Genomic DNA, 20,448 nt, shown 5'->3' with positions numbered 1-20,448 from the left:
ATTCGCGGGCCATACAAAATGATCAACTTAAAAATTAGCCCGTTATATTTTGTCAAACATTTAATTAACTCACACCCCTAATGCGATGGCTTGAACTGCTTCTCTTTGGCGAGGCGTGTGATGTTAACTGGTATTGATGATGTTGCTACTCGCAACTGCTTTTCCAGGTTTGCTCCTAAATTTATTGAATTTAGAGTCCCGCCTGCGATTGCCTTGGCAAGGCCACACCAAATGATTTTGCGGGGCCTTAAACGGCCCGCGGGCCGGACGTAGTGTAGAACCTGAACCGATTGTCAAACGGTGTCGGACAACCGCCTCGCGCGAAGCCACGCTGAGGAAACGACGCCCCTTGCTGGATGTTTTGCGCACGGAGCCGGAGCGCACAGGAAAGGCCGGGGCGAGGCCGTCTCTCCACCAGAGGTCGCAACCGGGTACCCGATACCCGTACCCTACCCGATATCCGGCTACCTGTACCCGGCCGGGTACGGGTACGGGTACCCATTTGCGACCCTGGTGTGGCCGGGTACGGGTACGGTTACGGAGGGTAAGGAATCAAAACCCGTTTGCGACCTCTGCTCTCCACCCCGACCAGCACGCCGCGGGAGGCACTCGTCAGCTCCAAGGCAGTTGCTGGTAATTCCACATTCGCATGGCAAGGGTTTGTCCCGTCGTGGTAAACCCACTACCGTCTTCCCACAAAGCGCTACTCAATTTGTGAACCACAGAGGGATGATGATCGTGATGCTGATGACGTGTCAAGTCAAATACTCTCAACAGTAATTCTAGATTTGAAGCTTTCGTGACTGCAAGGATTCATATTCTTAGGTTTTACCGAAAAAACCTCAGAATATACTCTCAGCAGCTGACGTGGTGGCGATCTCACCAAAGTGCCACTGGGACACAACCAGAGTGAGAGAAGGAGCAGAGATGTATTTTTCTATCCGGCACACAACATCCAGTTTGCCTCTCGCTGTGCCTGCACATTGGTCACGTGCCGCCCACACTGGTCTGCCCACACTGGTCTGCCAGGGACCCAGACAATATTCAGTGAGAAATCAAGCAAGGAGGAAGAGGATAAGGAGGAGCACGAGGCATCGTTTTTGTTTTCTGCCACAACATTTGCTCGCGAGCAAATTTGCCAGCGGCGCCGGAGGTTCCTCGGATTTTATCGATTTCTAAGCGTTGGGAATTCACACACAATTTATGGAAATCACCCAGAGATACCTTTATCCGGTTTTAAGTGGATAACATGTTGCATGTGGAGGGACAAAAATGGGAAGGAGGCTTGTTGTCGGCTCATGTTTTGTTATCCTACGGTCAAAAGTTGATTCCCTGCTCAAATTTACAGCCCCGAGCGAGTACAGAAAATTCCACATTCGCCTGACAGGGGCGAGTCTATTCAGAGCAAAACTGCCGTTGACCAATGGTACTATTGTTATCGACCCTGGAGGAATGATGAGCCGAGTCAACCCTCCCAATCAGGATTTTAATTCGCAACCTTACAATTGCGAGTCGCTCGCCATGACGCTCGGCCACCTTTGGCAGGACGGTAGATAAATAAATAAACATGCTGTCTATCGACTCCGGTGGTCTCAGGTGGTGCCGGTGGTGCGAGTAGTTGCCGGTTAGTGGTGACACGCGCATGCGACCTCTGACCTCCGATGGCCATGTATCTGAAGAAGAGCCAGCCGCTGATGAGGCCCTCCTTGGGGCTGCGAGGAGGCCTGTTCATGATGTCCAGGTCGGGAGGGTTGAAGCCGAGGGCGGTGGCCGGGAGGCCGTCCGTCACCAGGTTCACCCACAGCAGCTGCACGGGGATCAGCGCCTCGGGGAAGCCCAGGGCTGCCGTCAGGAAGATGCTGGGGTCGGGGGTTCAAGAGTTCAAAGAGGCACGCACAGAGGGAGAGAGCGTGGTCAGGGTGGGTCGAGCACTGGAGGTCGAGGGTCAGAAGAGGAGACAGTGTCAGGCAGCCAGGGAGAGGGTGAGAACTGGGATTCATTAGCAAAAGGTCACGAAGTTGGAGAGTCGTGGAGAGTAAAGGTTGTGGGGACAGAGAGAGGATGGAGCGGGTGTGTTGCGAGTGTGGTATCTGGTGAGTAACGAATCGCATCCCCAGCGACTCCATGAGTGAACAAAATTCACGGTCGCCGTTTTCACTGTCTTGCGGGGAGTCGTTTCTTTGCATGAATCGCGAATAATTTACTCCCACACACGAACGCACGCAATTGGATGCATGTGCCGCGAGCCTAACAAATCCCTCTCAATTGTTGAATCGACGCATCTTCACCGCGCCTCATGTCCATTCATTATGACTTTGCGACTATCTGTTATGGTATCCAAGTACGTGCGAGCGCGTAGCCGGTGCTCATGTGGCAGCCGCGAGGTGCAAGCGGCAGGCAGGCGAGTGCAGCGAGCGAGTGCCCGGTGGGGCGAGTGGGCGTGCGTGCGTGCGTGCCGCTCACCACACCACCTCGCCCACGTTGGAGGAGATGAGGTAGCGGATGAACTGCTTCATGTTGTTGTAGATGGCGCGCCCCTCCTCCACAGGCCGCCACGATCGACGCAAAGTTGTCGTCGGCGAGCACCATCTCGGACGCCGACTTGGCCACGGCCGTGCCGGAGCCCATGGCGATGCCGATCTCGGCTTTCTTGAGCGCCGGGGCGTCGTTCACGCCGTCGCCCGTCTGCATGTGCGCACGTGCGCGTGGGTGAGTGGGGAACGGTAACATAGTTGGTTAGCGCACCGCGTTATGATGCCGGCGACCTAAGTTTGATTTTCACCCTTTGCCAACATGGGTGATAGATAGCTGAACCGGTCCCATGCTCCCACCCTGCACCAACCCGCACTGACCAGCATGGTGAAGTATGGTCATACAACCGCCACGACCGACGTGGTGAGTCTAGCATTCTAACCATTACAACGCCACCACCGCAGCTGCCTCCATTTCTCGGTTTAACAGCGAGACGCGTCACGTCAGTTGCGAGAGACGTTTCTGTACGTGCTGTAAAGCGGTGGCCATTATTTTACCGATTTATTTCACGCGGTTAACAGTAAAGCAAAAACAATCAAAACATTAGCCCTATATCTAGATAATGAAAAAATAATATGCTTTAGCTTTTCCGGCAAGAATACAGGAGGGGTTAAGATGTTCAAACACCACAGAGGAGGCCGAACTGGTGTTGGCCAATCATTGTCAATGACCATTCATATAATATCAAAACGTGTTTGTTTGCATTATTTACCACAAGTATGTGTGGTCAATGCAGACTTGACGCCTTGCAATAGGTGTCTATTTGGTGTTTTAATATTTTAACCGGGGTAAAGTTTATTCGTTTTTTTTAACAGCCCCAGCGAGAATTTCTCAAGTAGTGGCGGCGGCGATGGTGATGGTGATGGCAGTGGTGATGGCGGTGGTGAAGGCGGTGGTGATGGTGGTGGTGGTGACGGCGGTGGTGACGGCGGCGGCGGTGACAACGGTAGCATCGACATTCGTCGGGCGCCTCGCACCATGGCTGTGATCTCGTTGAAGGACTGCAGGTACTGCACGATCTTGGACTTGTGCGCGGGCTCGACGCGCGCGAAGCAGCACGCGCGCTGCACGGCCTGGCGCTGCTGCTCCACCGGCAGGTCGTCGAACTCGCGGCCCGTGTAGGCGCGCCCCTCCACGTTCTCGTCCTCGCCGAAGATGCCGATGCGGCGGCAGATTGCCACGGCGGTGCCCTTGTTGTCGCCGGTGATCATCATGACGCGGATGCCCGCCTCGCGGCACAGCGCGATCGAGTGCGACACCTCGCTCCGCGGGGGGTCCAGCATCGCCACCACGCCCACGAACGTCAGGTCCACCTGTCCGGGGGTGGGGCCGGCGGGGGGGGGGGGGGTCAGGGGTTAGGGGTCGTGGGTCGGCGCCCGCGATTTGTCACTCACGTGACGTGCGAGAGAAAGTGAGGAGGGTGGAAATTTGAGTGGCGGAAAGGCTTGGTGGCAGGGTGGTATGGTGGGAGAGTGGTAAAGAGGCAGGGTGGTATGGTGGCTGGATGGCTGGGTGTCTGAATGACAGATTGGCTTAGTGGTAAGTGGGCAAAGAGGCAGGGGGTGGCAGGGTGGGTAGGTGGCTGGGGGACTGATTGGCAGGGGTGCTGGTTGTGAATGTTTTACATAGTGGGATGGCAAGACATTTGTAAATGCTTTACATGGTGGGGTATCAGGGTGGTGCATTGGATCTGGGCCTAGATCACTGCAAGCGAATGTGGCTGGATTCCCAGATCCAAAGAGGGATGTTTGCACAGCTGACGAAGTGACTGGGTACAAAAATGTGATGTGTTTTTAGATACCGAGGTGAGTAGAGTTTATTTGTATTATTATATTATTTCCCTTTTACGTGACTTTACCGAAAGAACCAAGAAAATGAATACCTGCAGCCACGAAAGCTTTAAATGGCCAGGTCTGTCTGTGTTGAGATGCCCAGGTGCAGGTGTCCTTGTGTTGGGGCGCAGTGGTGGTGAGATGTTAACTTCCTCGCCTGGTATACAGGAGGTCGTATACCAGGCGAGGGAGTTAACCCTGACTGTATATTTGGAGTTTGCATTTTCTCCCCGTGGTCACGTGGATTTTTCTCCGGGTCCTCCAATTTTTCCCTCCAAATTTAAAATCTTGTGTTCAGAGTGTTTGGCTGCGATACATTTCCACACGATGATAAACCACTTAGTCGCTTCTGAAAAGAAGAGCTCTATAGCTCAGTGGGAACTTACCTGGTAAAAAATAAAACAAAATAGTGTCATGTCCCCCCCCCCCCCCCCGTGTGCCACCTGCCTCATACTTGGCGAAGTACGTCGAGTCCTCCAGCTTCATGTCCTCGGGTCTGGGGGGGGAGTCGCGCGTAGCGAGCGCCAGGCAGCGCAGCGTGTCGCGCCCCGTGCCGTACTCGCGGATCGTCGCCAGGATCTTGCTCCGCACGCCCGCCGTGAGCGGCACCTTGGTGGAGCCGACGCGCACGTGGGTGCAGCGCTCCACCACGCCCTCGGGAGCACCCTGCTCACGCACGCACGGACGCACGGAGGGGGGGGGGTGGCAAGGGGTCACGTGGGCACGAAGCGGAGTGGCGCGATCGCAGGCGGCGGGGGGGGTCACGCGGCACGAGAGTGGAATCGCGCGACTACAAGTGGAGTCGCGCGGGGATCAGAGTTGAGTCACGTGATCGTGGAGTGGAGTCACGTGGGCTGACAGCGGAATCACGATTCAACCCCAGTGATCCGATCAATGTACAAGATTGAAGGCCCTGATGCAAACCAGGAATCAATTATTGTTCGCATCGTTTACAGTCTCATATTTACTGTGTGCCTCATTTTTACTTTTTAACTCCTCGTTGGTATTGTTTGCCTCTCATTCACCCGCTCCTCGTCTCGTGTTCGCGCATTTCCTCTCCTACGCAGCGTCCGTCTCTCGCGCTCCATCGGCCTCAACGTCAAATATTGCCACGCATAGCTGCGTAAATCCCAAGTCATCGATTCCTACACGCGCGATCCCACGCACGTGACCGCGGCGATCGATTTCACCCGGGAGAGGTCGACGCATCGGCGCGCGGCTCAACGTGCGCGCTCGAGCGCAGGTGGGTGGCGACGAAGCCACACGGCGTTGCTCCCGGAACGAGCATCGTCTAACCGGTTCACCTCGCCGTGCGCGATATAAAAATGTTTTTAAATAATAGGATCCGCCTCCTGAGACGTTGACGGAAAGCTAATCCCCCTCGAGGAGCCGAGGGTGTTTATTTAATTGATTTCCTGGAGGAGGAATGAGCCGAGTGTCGCTCGACCGGTCGGGGCGAATGTCGTGGCATCAGCCAAGCGTGAACGATCTGACACGAATTCGGTCGGTGGCGCAGCTCTCGGTGGCCGCCTGTGGGGAGACGGTGCAGGGAACACCGTCAGGAGTGGGCGGCGAGGCGCGCCAACAAAGGCAACGTGGCACGTGCCGCGTGCACGCGCTGGCTGTTAGAATATCGGACACCTCCGAGTGAAATAGACAGAACGAGACAGCGGGAGCCATCGCAGAGATTGTAAGTGAGAGACAGGGACAGGCAGTCCAGCATCGCACGTGGAGTTAAAGGGAGCTGAATCGATGCATTAATTGGCTCAAAATGAGATTTGATTAAAAGCGTTGTCTTGTCATCCCGTGTTAACCGTCTCCTTTGTGTCGTCGCCGCCGGGCAACGGCTCTCACCTTGACGAACATGCGGGGGCCCTGAAACTTGCCGCTGCTGCCGCTCGGCACGCAGTAAACCGACATGGACTTGCGGTCGCGGGAAAACTCAAGCGTGAACTCCTTCTTCATGAGCTGCTTGATGACCTGGAGGCGGCGCCGCGCACACACGCACACGCGTAACGAGGTTCAGAACCGACGACAGCAGGAAACCACCAACCCGCACAGACCAGCGTGGTGAAGTATGGTCAGGCAACACGCATGACCGACACGGCGTGGCAAGGCCTTAATCCACAGTAGTGATGGCGGAAATGGTGGCGTTGGGAGTAACAATGGTTATGATGATGGCGATGATTGCGATAATGTGGGTTGGCATTATGATATTGGTGGCGGTTGTGATGGTGGCAGTGATGGTGGCGGTGATAGCGGTCGCAGTGATGATGGCAGAGTGGTGATGTGTGCGATGGGTGTGGTGATGTGTGCGGTAGTGATGTGTGTGATGGCAGTGCTCCCGTGTGCAGTGGTGATGTGTGTGACATGCATGATGGTGGTGGTAATGGCGTGTGTGCGGTGGTGTCGTGTGCGCTGGCGGTGGTGCCCTGTGCGATGGTGGTTGAGATGTGCGCAGTGGTGGTGATGCATGTGCGCTGGCGGTGGCGGTGGTGCCGTGTGCAGTGGCGGTGGTGCCGTGTACGGTGGTGGTGGTGATGCATGTGCGCTGGCGGTGGTGGTGGTGCCGTGTGCGATGGTGGTTGCGATGTGCGCAGTGGTGGTGATGCATGTGCGCTGGCGGTGGCGGTGGTGCCGTGTGCGCTGGCGGTGGCACGAGCGAGCCCTCACGTTGTTGCACGTGTTCGCTCGCTCCACCTTGTTCAGCCCCTTCAGCTCGGTGCCGAACACGTTCATCTTCTCTACGAGGCAAACGAGCGCCGTCTCCGTCGCCTCGCCCACCTTCTCGTAGATGCCCTTAGCCTGGAGCGTCACACGCACGCACGCACGCACGCAACGCGTTCCCACAACCACCGGTTCAACAGGTGGCGCCGGCCCGGTTCATGAAACCGAGCCAGTGAGCTCGGGCCCAGATTCCCACGGCAGCGCCAAGCCAGGACGAAACCGAGCCTCGGCAAGGTCTTTTGGATATTTAGTTCGATTCCTTTTGGTCGCTCTTGCGACCCAGGTCGCTCGCGCGAACGAGGCTACTCGTGGTCTCGTGAATTCTCACCTGGTGAAACTAAATAACATAAAGCCGCGGCCCTGCAATCGCTCGCTCACGCTACTGCTGGCGGAAGGGCCTCTACTAAAGGGGAGCTCTGGAGAGCCACTGGTCTTCCACGCTGGCCAACGAGTCTCGAAAGAGGTGGGAGCAACCCACACTTTACCCCACCACAAGCGAGTTAATATGAGACTAACTGTGGCGCACATGCACTTATACTGCTGGGTGGACAGAGGGAAACAGGGAGTGCACCACGTGGTCCGGGTTCATCAGGTAGCTGCACGGACCATCGTGAGAGAGGTCGCGAGGTCACCGGGTATGAGAGACATGCCTTCAATAGCGTCGCTCACTCGGCTCAACTTCAGGGCCCGTCGTGTTTTTGTTACGAAAATAAAAACTCGGACGGAAAGTTACAGAAATAACAGATTTAATCTCGAGATAATCCAACCGAAAGTAAACCATCTCGTAAAAATATTAAACAAATTTTATGATTGCTCCCATCCGTCGCTGGGGGACAAGCGCGGAGGAGGGAGTGGGAGGCAGCGGCGACCACACGGAGCGGCATCGCGATCGTCGCCGCAATGCCGATCGCTCTCGCTCGTCGCCACGGCGCCACGGCTCAGCCCGCGTTCACGGCCACCGGGAACCCGCGAGCGAATCGGGGCGACGACGCCGCGCCGGCTTCTCCGTTTGTTGTTTTTTGCCAACGGAAATTAGAGCGGCCGGTCAACGCCAAAATTGGCAAACGCCGTCCGAGCCGGGGCACGGACAACAGACGGAGACAACGAAACGCGCGGGGTCAACGGACGTTGCAATGTGAGATGGGGGGCGGGCGCAGGGGGGGACCGTGTTACCGTCGGGGCAGACGGTACACCTCGTTAACGACGAGGGATGGGGCACCTCGTTATAGTCGAGCGAAGAGTCGTTGCAGAGCGTGCAGATGGTGGCGAGCTCCACAAGGCCATCGTACTTCCCCGTCTGCACAAGAATTTTCTCCCTCGATCTGCGCGCGAGCACGGGAACAACAGGCCGCTGAATCGGCGAGCAAGCGAGCGAGTGTGTGGATGAATGAGTGAGCGAGTGTGTGGATGAATGAGTGAGCAAGTGAGCGAGTGTGTGGATGAATGAATGAGCAAGTGAGAGAGTGTGTGGATGAATGAGTGAGCAAGTGAGAGAGCGTCTGCAAGTAGATGGGTGACTTGGGTGAGCGTGAGAGTGTGTGGGTTAAGCGAGTGATCGGGTATGTAAATGGTTGAGGAAGTGAGTGAGTTAGTGAGTGAGCGGGTGAATGAGACAACCTTTGAGTGAGCAAGTTAGTGCTTGAGTTTGTAAGCAATAAAAACAGTGGATGAGTGGACGGGCGAGTGAGAAAGAGGCGGTGGGTGAGGGAGAGCGGGTGGGCGAGCGAGCGAGCGGGCGGGTCGGCACTCACACTTCTCCCTCGGGCGTGTAGGTGCAGCCGCTGATGGTGAACTCGTGCAGTGAGCACGACTCCCCCTCCACGCTGTCGAGGATAAACATCTGCAAGAGACGCGCAACGCTCACCGAGTCCGCTTATTCAGTAGCTATAGATGCAGGCATTTGTTACTCTAATACTACCCCACCCATCCGAGCTTATTGTTATTTATCTATTTATTCATTTATTTACAAACTAATGCGAGGCCCCCCCCCCCAGCTCCGCCCCCCCACCCCCCACACTCACCCGGCACACGCTCATCTGGTTGGTGGTGAGCGTGCCCGTCTTGTCTGAGCAGATGACCGAGGTGCAGCCGAGCGTCTCGACGGAGGGCAGGCTGCGCACGATGGCGTTCTTCTTGGCCATGCGCATTGTGCCCAGCGCCAGGCACGTGGTGATGACGGCGGGGAGGCCCTCGGGGATGGCGGCCACGGCCAGCGCCACGGCGATCTTGAAGTAGTAGACGGCGCCGCGCAGCCAGGAGCCGCCGTGCACCGGGTCGCTGAAGTGGCCGATGTTGATGAGCCACACGGCGACGCACACGAACGAGATGACCTGCGGGGAGAGGGGGACGCGGTTACCGCGGTGACGAAAAACCTCTCCCCCGAGCCGGGGAACCGCAAGTCCTCAATGTTTTGCTGCCGCGGGAACGGATGTTTGGCGGCGACCAACATAGGCTTACGCCGTCGCTACCATCTTACCGCATCACCGCTCATCGCATCCCCCGCGGTGCTGTGAGCTGATTTGGCCCATGAGCGTGGTTGTGCCTTGGTGGTGGTGGTGGTGGTGGCGGTTGTGCTGTGGTGGTGGTAGCGGTCGTGTCATGAAGGTGGGACTGGTGGCAGTTGTGTCACGTGGTGGTTGTGCCGTGGTGGTGCTGGTGGCGGTTGTGCCGCGTGCCAGTCAGCACCTTGGACAGCTGCTTGCCGAACTCGTCCAGCTTCTGCTGCAGCGGCGTCTTGTCCTGATGCGTGGAGACCATGGCGTCGCGGATCTTGCCGATCTCCGTGTGGACGCCCGTGGCCACCACCACGCCCACCGCACGTCCCGCCGCGATGTTAGTGCCCTGGGGTGGCACGGGTATCATCATCATCATCAGCAGCAGCAGCAGCATCGGGTTTGATTTCAGCAGGAACCATACAGAGCTGGGCTCCAGAAAAAAATATATTTCTCCTGCTGTTGCTTGGGAAGGGAGTTTATTTGTGGTTGGCATGGTTAGGGGAAGAGAGAGATTTCTCGGTGGTTCGGGTGAGAATGGGTGTTGTCACTTTCGTGCTCCTGATTAATTGTGAAGTAATTTTTTTGTATCGTAAACAAAGTGTCAGACTCGTATCAGGCAGCTCAGCAGTGAAAATAGAGGGCAGCACGTGCTGCCCCAAAGGGCAGCTGGAGGGCTGTGTGGTGCGTGAGCGATGGGAGGAGCGAGACGCACGGAGAACAGCATGTTCTTCTTGTCCTGGTTGACGGCACGGGGGTCAGGGATCGCGTCCGTGTGCTTGATCACAGATATGGACTCTCCTGCACACGGGACACGGACACGGACAGAGCACAATGGGACATGCGTGCGCGACACGCGTGGGGCACGTGCGGGACACAGGTATCATGTGTGAGACACGTATGGGATAAAAGAGAGAGAGAGACACACACAGGACACAGTAACACCAAGCAGAGCACACACAGGACAAACATGAGACATTGGCAACACGTGTGGGCCACGTACAGTCCACACATGGGTACGGGCCTTACACATGGGACTTCATGTAATTACAATCGTAACCATCGACCGTAATCTGACCGGCAAGTCGCGTGTGGTGGGCTAGAATGTGGGCATTCCAACCTCTTACGAGACTTCAGGGCAGCGTGGGATCGGAGGTCAAATACCCCTGGAGAGGCTCGCGAGAGAGCCTGACGAAGCGCAGGACCTTCCGCCAACAGAGGAGCGAGCGAGCAATTCCAGACCTGCCCCTTGACCACTTTGCCTGTGTGCTCATGCCAATTGTTAGCGTCGCACTGCCAGTCGCTTTGCATGCAGGAACGCACAGACAATGGGACTGAGCTTGCGTCGATTTCGTGGCGGTAACCTCGTCGATCTGGCCAATGGCCATATCCCCAGGGCTGAACCTCGTAGCTCCGTGCTTTAGGGGTTGTGCCGCGCATCGTACGGGGCACCGCGTCCGACGTTTCGCTCCGCGTGCCAGGGAGCTTCCTCAGGAACGGGATCGGGAGTGAAAGGTTCGGACAAGGTGCCGAGCGACGCGCCGTGCAACCGGAACAACGCAGCGGGGGAGATGCGCAGCCCCAGCGCCGGACACCCACGCGCAGTTGTACGGAACTTCAGTGTTTGTTTAGTTCGAGTTTGTCTCCTCTTCCAGCGTTGACTTTTTGGCTTTGCGGATGGCAGCGAGCCGCGTCGCACGTGACCAACTTGGGTCCTCACGGGTTCACGACACGTTGGGCCGGGAACTAGATAAGGACCAGGAGATTTGTTATTTTGTACTTTGGCACCGGCAAAAAGTAAAACATTGATCGCTGGAACTCGAGAGCCCCGCGCTGGAGCTCCTTTAGAGTCCGCGCCGAGGAGCTCAGAATCACAGATGGAGCCAGGGGCAGGGGTGACCCGATAGCAGGTGGCGCGTCTAACGCGAGCGGATTAGTCAAATGCCGCGATCAAGATGGCGATACGTCCAAGTTCCATCATCAAACACCCATTTGCCGAAATGCCCTCGCAAGACCGGCTCTCCCTGAAAGGTGCGTGGATTTCACGCTTCTTTCCGTTGCAGCAAATATCAGATTAAGTCACTGATGCTGCACGTTCTAATAACTCAAATAACGTCTCCACCCACCCCCGTGCGTGCGTGTGTGCGCGTGTGTGCGTGTGTGCGTGTGTGCACGTGCATGTGTGCGTGTGTGCGTGTGTGCACGTGCGTGTGTGCGTGTGTGCGCGCGCGCGTGCGTGTGTGCACGTGTGCACGTGTGTGCGCATCGCTGGAAGCCGGAAAACCCGGGGTGGAGTCTGCCGCCCCCGCCGACCCGGCAGCCACGAGCGCTCCCCATTGGACGATTCGAAAATATTGGACGTTGGCGGCGGGCAACCGCGCGGGAATAATTGTGGTGGCGACCGTGAAACAGAAACCCCGGGGTCTGATAGGGAATCAAACAAACAAGCGGCCACGTAGCACGCGCACGCACGTGCAGACACGCACGCGGCGCTGGGGCAGGGAAAGAGACCCCGACGGTCGCCTGCATCGCCCCTCGGCTGTCACGCGACTCCCAGTTAATGTGCACTCGATTACCTCTGCTCTTAATGAATCAATTCTTTAAAAAAAAATTAAGTTATTCAATCAGCTGACGGACATTGGATCGTTCCATATCCCAATATCACCCTCCCTCCTCCCACCTCATCATCATCATCCCCCCCCCCCCCGTGCTCTATCTACTGCTGGATGAAGACCTCCCCGGGTCGTCGCCATCCCTCACTGTTCTGCGGAGCAACGATCCGTCGGGCTCCTGCACGCGAGCTCATTTTATCACTTCCATCTCTGCGGGGGACGTGCCCGCCTTTGTGCGCGCTCCCTCCTCGTCCTGCCACTGCTTTGTTAGTCTCGAGCACCGATCGCCGTCCCCTCAAGCCGCGACGTGTCCGGCACGAGCCCACTTGCTTTCCTCATCAGTCGGCACGACGCCTCTGGATTTGCACACGTTTTATGAGAATGGAGAGAACACGCTCAAGAGGGGACGTCCACAACGGAGACGGAGCGACGAAAGCGGATCGCGTGCTGCAGCCACGTTTATTGTGGGATCACGGCACCCCGCATGGGGAGTGACGACAATGTGGAGGAGGGGGATTCGTCCAGCAGTGGATAGAACATGACTGACGACGACGACGATGCCCATAATTGTCATCGTGAACGTGACCCAAAATAATCCGTAAAGCAAAGGCCACACGTTGCTGTGAGTCACTGTGACGGTGAGCACAGCTGTGCCCCCCCCCCTCCCCCGCCGCCGCCGTACCTGTCAGAATGGACTGGTCCACCCTGAGCGTGGTCGACTTGATGGAGGTGAGCCTCACGTCGGCCGGAACCTTGTCACCCACTGGGAGGGGAGCGGGGGGGGGCAGAGCAAGTGAGGACAGAGGCAGCATAATGAAGGGCAGTAGTCTTCAACTATCATTTCTAGTTGACCACAATAAAATTGGCGTGTGCATGATGCCCGTGCATGTGGCCACGAATGTGTATCTCTTGCCTCTCAAGTCTAACAGCTCTCTCTCGTTTATCTCGCTCATCTCTCGTCTGCAGCTTTCTCGTGTCTACAGCTCCCTCGCCCGTCTCTCGCTTATCTTTCATTCTAATCACTCGTCTTCATCGCTTCATGAGAAAGCTTTGCATGTTGGTCAAATAACAATTCTTAACACTTATTCGTAGCATATTATGCAAACAATGTGCTGAGGCCGAAACGTCACCATATATATTTTAAATATTTTTGTTTGTCCACCAGGAGGTTTTTTTTTTGGGTGAGATCGCGTAAATATTCATGTGTCGTTAACCCACCACCGCCCGATACAGTCAATCAGTAAGGGTGTGTCACGTAAACTAAACATGCCAATTCGTTACTAGTTCAGCACACCGGTGTGTTGGAGAGTAAACCCACAACATTTACAGTCCGAGTACGACGACGTTTCGCTGTAAATTACAACGAGCATCATCAGGCGACAGCCAGAGGACCGCGGCGTTGTCATTGATGAATGTTTTAAGTTTTTTGTTGCTTGTGCTTGTGCACTGCTGCCAACACAACAGCAGCAGCAGCATCACAACAACGCCAGTTTATCTCTCCAAATCTCCACGAGCCGCAACTCCCAGCGGGTGCGGACGACGTGAGACGCGGACAGGCTTCGGTTTCGTGTCACTTTGTTGTCTTTTTTTTCAGGAATGAAACCCTCGCCTGTTAATCCAGCAATCAGGAGGCGGTGATGCTTGCGAACCGCACCGAGATAACCGTGGAGCTGTGAGAATCTCAGCCATGGGAGCGCGGTGAACAGGCACTTGCTTCGAGCAGTACAGAAAGTAGGTGGCTGACAACAAGTAGCTGAGGTCGAGTGTTCTGCCATTGGATGAGCTGTGCGGTTTCTCTGGCCCACGCTAGTTTCCTCCTCACAATCTAAACAAAACCACTCTCACTAACGAAATTAGCCAAACACCCCAAAGTAGTAGCAGGATCCTCGTGAGAACGAGTCTTGAGCCTCCTGGGTAAACTAGCCAAGGACTTTGTTAAAATCATCAGCCACTGTGGTAAAACTTCAGCATGATTTAAAAAAAATACATACAGTATATATAAAGTCTTTTTTTTCAGAGCAGTATGAGCCTTCTTCATGCGAGCAACCTGCCCACGGAAATGGATATCACTGAACTACCTCTGAGGTCTCTTAAAGCGATCTGTGGCCCCCACATGGTAAGGGGCAGAATTTTACCACCCGCTCTGCCACCAAGAGAAATGAAATTTCCCGAAAATTTGTCGCAAAAACCCAATGAAATGCTACGTGTGCTGTTGCGCGTCGTTGGCGATTGGCCTGGAACCACCGACCCGCTACACCTGAGGACCCAGTTTAATCACAGGTCGCCCTCACGATCTCAGCCCTCTGACCTCTGACCTCTGACCCATACGGAGTCGAGGTGTTCTGCCCAAAATGTTACTTGACCAATCGGATGATACGCCGACGGGCGTGCGAGCCGCGGGTTCTTGTTCGTTTATCCGTTCGTTCGAAATTCGCGTCTGGCCCTCCGGGTTCGGGGCCGGCAGGGGGACTGAGGGCGGTTGAGCCGATTTCCACGAACCGCCGACGGTGGTGGCGGCGGCGGCACGAGGGTCCGTTATCTCCGTGGCTCAGCTCCAGGCGACTTCCGTGGCGGCACCTCTCTCTGCCCGTTGACGTCGAAAATGCGGCGCAGAGCTTGTGATATCCCCATGCCACGAGCTGACTTCTCTTCGCCGCGTTCGTTTTCGCGGTTGCGCTGCACGGTCGGCTGCCGTGTTTTCGGGGTGCGCCGCGTGTGGTTCAGCGCCACGCGCGTACGTGCGACTTCTTTCGCACCGTACGTAGCCAACCGTGCTAATCGGAGGTGCGAAGCCCCCGTGGGCTGTGAAACTTAACACCCGATAATTGCTGTTATTGTAATTATTGATAATAGTACTGTTGCCGCTCTTTCCTCCCCCGGCATCGAGAGACAACAACGGGAACAGCAGGTGGGGCTACCACCTGTCTTGGTTTTCCCGGGATTCTACTCCTGTTCGGGAGGGAGCTGCTGCTGCTGCTGCACAGGGAAAATCTCCCCAGGGACACTGAAAGTCTCGGTAAATGCACCACTCAAGACGATGCCTTCACTTGCGGCCTCTCCCCTCTTCCGGTCTTGTGAGATTTTCGTCTTCAATCCCATGATGGGTCATGGGTTTTTCGTAGCTCAGGGGTGGCAACTTGAGCAGCAACATCCGACAGCAAACAATGATGGCAGCAGAAGCAGCAGAAACTCAGTCGTATCCACCCGCAGCCGTCGCGTCCTTTTCGACAAAAGAATTCTTCCGTTTACGCTCCGCCGTCCCTTCGGCCATCAGATAAATAAGTCGAAAATATACGCCAACTCCCACATCGCGATATGCGCGATAAATATAGAATTCATGCGCATTCGAGTCCCTACATTTCCCCCCAGTGTAATATTTATATAACCAGCGCTGACACCCTGTGGTTTTGGCAGAATGCGGTTGAGCAACACGTGGCCGGGTTGCCCTGGCTCCCCCCTCCCCCCTCCCCTCCCCCTCCCTCCGACCCTTCCCGGCCCTGTCGGATCGCCAAGCGATAAGCAGTGGCAGCCGACAGCAGCGGTGGTGAAGGTGAAGGGTGGCACGGAGGGCGCCAGCCCACACAGAATGTGAGCCGGGCACCCTCACTGATCCCTCACCACCGTCTCAGCCCCCCCCCCCCCCGCCTCCTCACCTTCCATTCCTTTTCACCGCTTCTGCCTACCCTCCTTATCTCCTCAGCATCTCCTCCCTCTCCTCCTCACCCAATCCTCCCCCCTCCCCACTTATCCCCTTTCCCATCTCCTCCTCATTACTCTCTCTTCCTCATCATCCTACCCGTCTCCTCGTCCTCACCTTACCTCCCTCCCTCCTCGCCCTCACCCTCCATTGCTCATCTTCCCCACATCTTCCTCCTCCAGCTCCCTTCTTCCTTTCCCAGAGTTCTCCTGATAGTTGTGACTGTCTCAACCACCAACTTTGGTGACTCTGCCATGCCCGGCCTCGCAATCGTCCGTTCCCTGCCAGGTTGTTGGTTTGGGTCTCCCACTGCCGTTATTGAAGCTCACGTCCCGGATGAGCAGCACCAATGTGCAGCAGCACCAATGTGCAGCAGCAGCAGCATCAGCAGCAGCAACAGGATCAGCAGCAACAGGACGCTCCGCGTGCACAGTGGTTGGGCATCGCAGCAGCTGCCCCAACAGGATCTCACCATCGCTCGCCCTCCTCCACCCCTACCCCCTTCCCCCCTCCCCCACAGCCCCTTCCCGACTACACGCACCGCCCGCCTTGGCCATACCCCACTCCAGGTCTAAGCGACGTCCCTCGGAGGAGATGGAACCGACCCGGCTCGGGAAAGCCGAGCCGGCGATTAGCAACGGCGACGCGGGGCGGCCGCCGGAACCCGGGAGTTTCCGGCGGCGTCGGGAAAGCCCCCGGTGCGGAATCGAGCGTTTCCACACCGCGCTGGGAAGGGGGAGACCTCAGGGTGTGCCCCAAGTTTCCTGCACCGGCACGACCTCCGGGATTCACTGGTGGGAACCGCGGGGTCACGACCCCCAGCGGGAAGCCGCGACGCAGCGACAAGGAGGTCTGCGCCCACGGCCCACGGACACCGTGGGGCGCGCGAGGCTGCAGGCACTCAACTCCCACCCCCCTCCCCTCTTCCCCCCCTCTCCTCTCCTCCTGCCCACCCTCCCTTCCTCCCTCCCTCATTTAAAGTCCTCGCCTGCACAGACACGAGATGCCCAAAATTCAAAGCAGACGTTCTGGCAGGGAAGCGAGCGGCTCGGTGCCACGTTCGCAAGGTTCTGGTGGCACGAGCCGGGCGCTGGCGAGGCACGGCACACGGTGGTGGTGATTGTGGTGGTGAGAGTCTCCACTGCTCGCCGAATCGTCACGGTAATATCTATGCAGCACGCTCGTGCCACATTCGCGCCACATCAGTGCCCACCCACACCCCCTCGCCGTCCTTGTCCCCCTCTGCCTGATCAGTGCTAGGGGTGATGGTTAGAATTAAAGATAGGGGTCATGGTTAGAATTAAAGATAGGGGTCATGGTTAGAATTAAAGATAGGGGTCATGGTTAGAATTAAAGATAGGGGTGATGGTTAGAATTAAAGATAGGGGTCATGGTTAGAATTAAAGATAGGGGTCATGGTTAGAATTAAAGATAGGGGTCATGGTTAGAATTAATCATGATTAAGATTCAGGTCATGGGTTAAGGTTAGAGGTGAGGCAAAAATAAGTTCAGGTCACGGTTGGAATTAGGGTTCAAACTGAGGTTAGTGTTAGTGTTAGCGTTAGGACTGGAGACAGCTATTATTGTTAAACTAAAGGTCATGGTTCGGGCTGGATTGGATCAAGATGATGGTTAGGGTCATGGTTATGGATAGAGCTAGGGTTAGGGTCAATGCTATGGTCAGGTTTAGGGTCATGGCTATGGTTAGAACAAAGGTTAGTACTAATGAAATGAGAGCTCTAAACCACAAGAGCTAACAATGACCATGTAGATTGGAGTTTCGGTCATGGTCACAGTTAGGGGTCACGGCTAGGGGTCACGGCTAGGGGTCACGGCTAGGGGTCACGATTGGGGGTCACAGCTGAGGGTTATGGCTAGGGGGCATGGTTGGGGGTCACAGCTGGGGGTTGCAGCTAGGGGTCACGGCTAGGGGTCACGGCTAGGGGTCACGGCTAGGGGTCACGGCTACTCTGCATCGCCGCCTCTCACCGGCGATCTCCACGATGTCGCCGGGCACGAGGTCTCGGGCCTTCACGAGCTGCAGGATGCGCCGGTCCTGGCGGTACACCTTGCCCATCTCGGGCTCGTACTCCTTCAGCGCCTCGATGGCACCCTCAGCATTACGCTCCTATGTGGTGGGGAAGGGGGGAGGCGCGGGGAGGTGGATACGGGATTTAGGATTTGGGGGTCACGACGCCCAGAATCCATGAGTCGACATGGTCAGGTGACGTTCACACGCTGAGGCCGTGGCCCCACGAATGTGTGGCGTGGGCCCGGGAAAGTGCTGCCCCCTGCTGTGTGGACCAGGGGTCACTTGTAAGGGATCTCAGAGGTAGCTCTGTGGTGTCCGCTTCAGCAGGCCATTCTCTGCTGTGTGAGAATTGCGAACGGAGTCTTCGTCTCGTGAGCAATGTGACACCGATAGAACGGTACGGAAAATGACTCGGGCAATGTTAAACAAACTTTAAAACAACCGCTAAACACCACACGGAATGAGTCACGGTGGGAGCTGCCTGCGTCTGGCGTGCCCTCTGCCCTGGCTCTGTTGCAACTCCCCCTCTTGATGATTAGTGGATGGATAGTGGGGGGGGGGGGGGCGGGGGGGGGGACCCACCTGCCAGACCCCAACGATGGCGTTGGCGATGAGGATGAGGAGGATGACGAACGGCTCCACGAACGCCGTGATGGTCTCCTCGCCCTCCTCGAACCACGCCAGCACCTGGAACCCACGACACACGCGCAGAGCGGTGAACACATGCACACAGATGCAAATGTATACACAGATACACAAAGACAAAGATCGCCCATATAGGCTTAATAGACTGCTGGGGCAAGTGCTGTTAGCGAGCACCTATGGAGGCCGGCACGGTACACGAGGGGGTGGGTGGCCAGCACCACGCCCGGACGCCTTTGTCTCCCCAGTGACGATGTTTACACACCGCACCAGGTACTAATTTCAGGCTGAGTCGACCTAGGGGAGGCCCAGGACCGGTTCAAAAAAATCTTCACTGGTGTTGGCCATAGGCGAGAATCGAACTCGGGTCGACGGGTTTCGCAGCGCGCTAACCGCTACACCACCGCTCCCCACCCACACAAACAAAGATAAAGATCCCCCATATAGCCTTACAGGACACACACACAGTCACATACACACAGTCACACACACACACAGACACACACAGACACAGTCACACACACACAGACACACGTGCACGTGGAAACTTCTACTCTGAGCTCTGTTTGCAGAGGCAATTGTCGCCCGGCTCTTAATTAACCACCTCGTGAGGTGACAGCACTGCCAAGGGCTATGGGGGCAGGCGGGGAGCGGGAGGTTATTGCTCCGGAGGCTCCACCCTGAGCAACGGATGAGTGCCTGGAACAAACAGCCGCTATCGCCCTGCGCTGGAAAGACAAACACGGCGAGGGCTGGCGTCTTATTAGCGGCGAGGGGGCAAGGGTGGGAGGGGAGAGTTGGGCTGGGGACGCCACGCTCAGATAACAACCTGCCAGGGCGTTCGCTCTGCGGGGTAGAGCGTTAGGTCGAGGAGAAGCGGACACCGGCCAATCGAGTGCGAGCTCGCTCCCTCACCCTAACCCCAAACCCACGAGCCACACACTTTTTTATTGCACGCTTTTTATATTAACTCACTCTGTCTGTTGTTGTATCATCAAATCTTGTAACTCAATTTTTACCCACTTCCCAATGCGGTATCGACTGCAAACTTGGTATACTTATGTCCTACTGATGACAATACTATATTCTATCATTAAATGAAAAATAAAGATTTTAAACGATCTTTGTTACGTGTTATGTTTCGGCTTGGGTCTAATTGTCCACGGTCAACTCACGTTGACTGTAATTGCCCACAGTCCGTTACGTTGTGGCAAGCTTCGGGGCCACTTCCTGGACTCGTGGAGTTCTGCCATTACTAGTACGGTACATTTCATTAAAGCGTGTTTAAAAAAAGTTTTTTTTTTATATTCTATCGGTAAACATTTTGCCCAACGGCCTCTAGTGGTGGTCGCCTTGCCCCAACCAGTCAGCCACGAGCTCGACCTCGACACTCCAACCCACGGCACTGAGAACCCACACAAGTTACGAATGAGTGAAGGTCGACTCAGAAGGCCGACTCAGCCCATCATCTCTCAGTGAAGGTCGACTCAGCCCCATCATCCCTCAGTGAAGGTCAACTCAGAAAGCCGACTCAGCCCATCATCCCTGAGTAAAGGTCGACTCAGCCCATCATCCCTCAGTGAAGGTTGACTCAGCCCCATCATCCCTCAGTGAAGGTCAACTCAGAAGGCCGACTCAGCCCATCATCCCTCAGTGAAGGTCAACTCAGAAGGCCGACTCAGCCCATCATCCCTCAGTAAAGGTCGAATCAGCCCATCATCCCTCAGTGAAGGTTGACTCAGCCCCATCATCCCTCAGTGAAGGTCAACTCAGAAGGCCGACTCAGCCCATCATCCCTCAGTGAAGGCCGACTCAGCCCATCATCCCTCAGTGAAGGTCGACTCAGCCCATCATCCCTCAGTGAAGGTCGACTCAACCCCAT

General features: G+C 56.1%; 1 protein-coding gene across 1 annotated transcript in view; it reads right to left on the bottom strand.

Annotated features, from left to right (window-relative positions):
• The window catches only part of LOC133348824 (sarcoplasmic/endoplasmic reticulum calcium ATPase 1-like), a 40,812-nt gene that overhangs the window by 7,035 nt on the left and 13,329 nt on the right, over window positions 1-20,448 (bottom strand). Inside the window, 15 exon segments of the mRNA XM_061561854.1 lie at window positions 1,657-1,859; window positions 2,464-2,546; window positions 2,548-2,685; window positions 3,510-3,845; window positions 4,812-5,030; window positions 6,219-6,344; window positions 7,038-7,169; window positions 8,311-8,413; window positions 8,843-8,931; window positions 9,113-9,421; window positions 9,777-9,932; window positions 10,299-10,384; window positions 12,878-12,958; window positions 17,882-18,020; window positions 18,507-18,611. Of these exon segments, the coding sequence (XP_061417838.1) occupies window positions 1,657-1,859; window positions 2,464-2,546; window positions 2,548-2,685; window positions 3,510-3,845; window positions 4,812-5,030; window positions 6,219-6,344; window positions 7,038-7,169; window positions 8,311-8,413; window positions 8,843-8,931; window positions 9,113-9,421; window positions 9,777-9,932; window positions 10,299-10,384; window positions 12,878-12,958; window positions 17,882-18,020; window positions 18,507-18,611 (2,305 nt within the window).

This window comes from Lethenteron reissneri, chromosome 28 (assembly GCF_015708825.2).
Source record: "Lethenteron reissneri isolate LAM-NWPU_2019-01 chromosome 28, ASM1570882v1, whole genome shotgun sequence".
Lineage (NCBI taxonomy): Eukaryota > Metazoa > Chordata > Hyperoartia > Petromyzontiformes > Petromyzontidae > Lethenteron > Lethenteron reissneri.
Note: the sequence above shows the minus strand (reverse complement) of the source record. Positions and strands in the feature narration are given on the sequence as shown.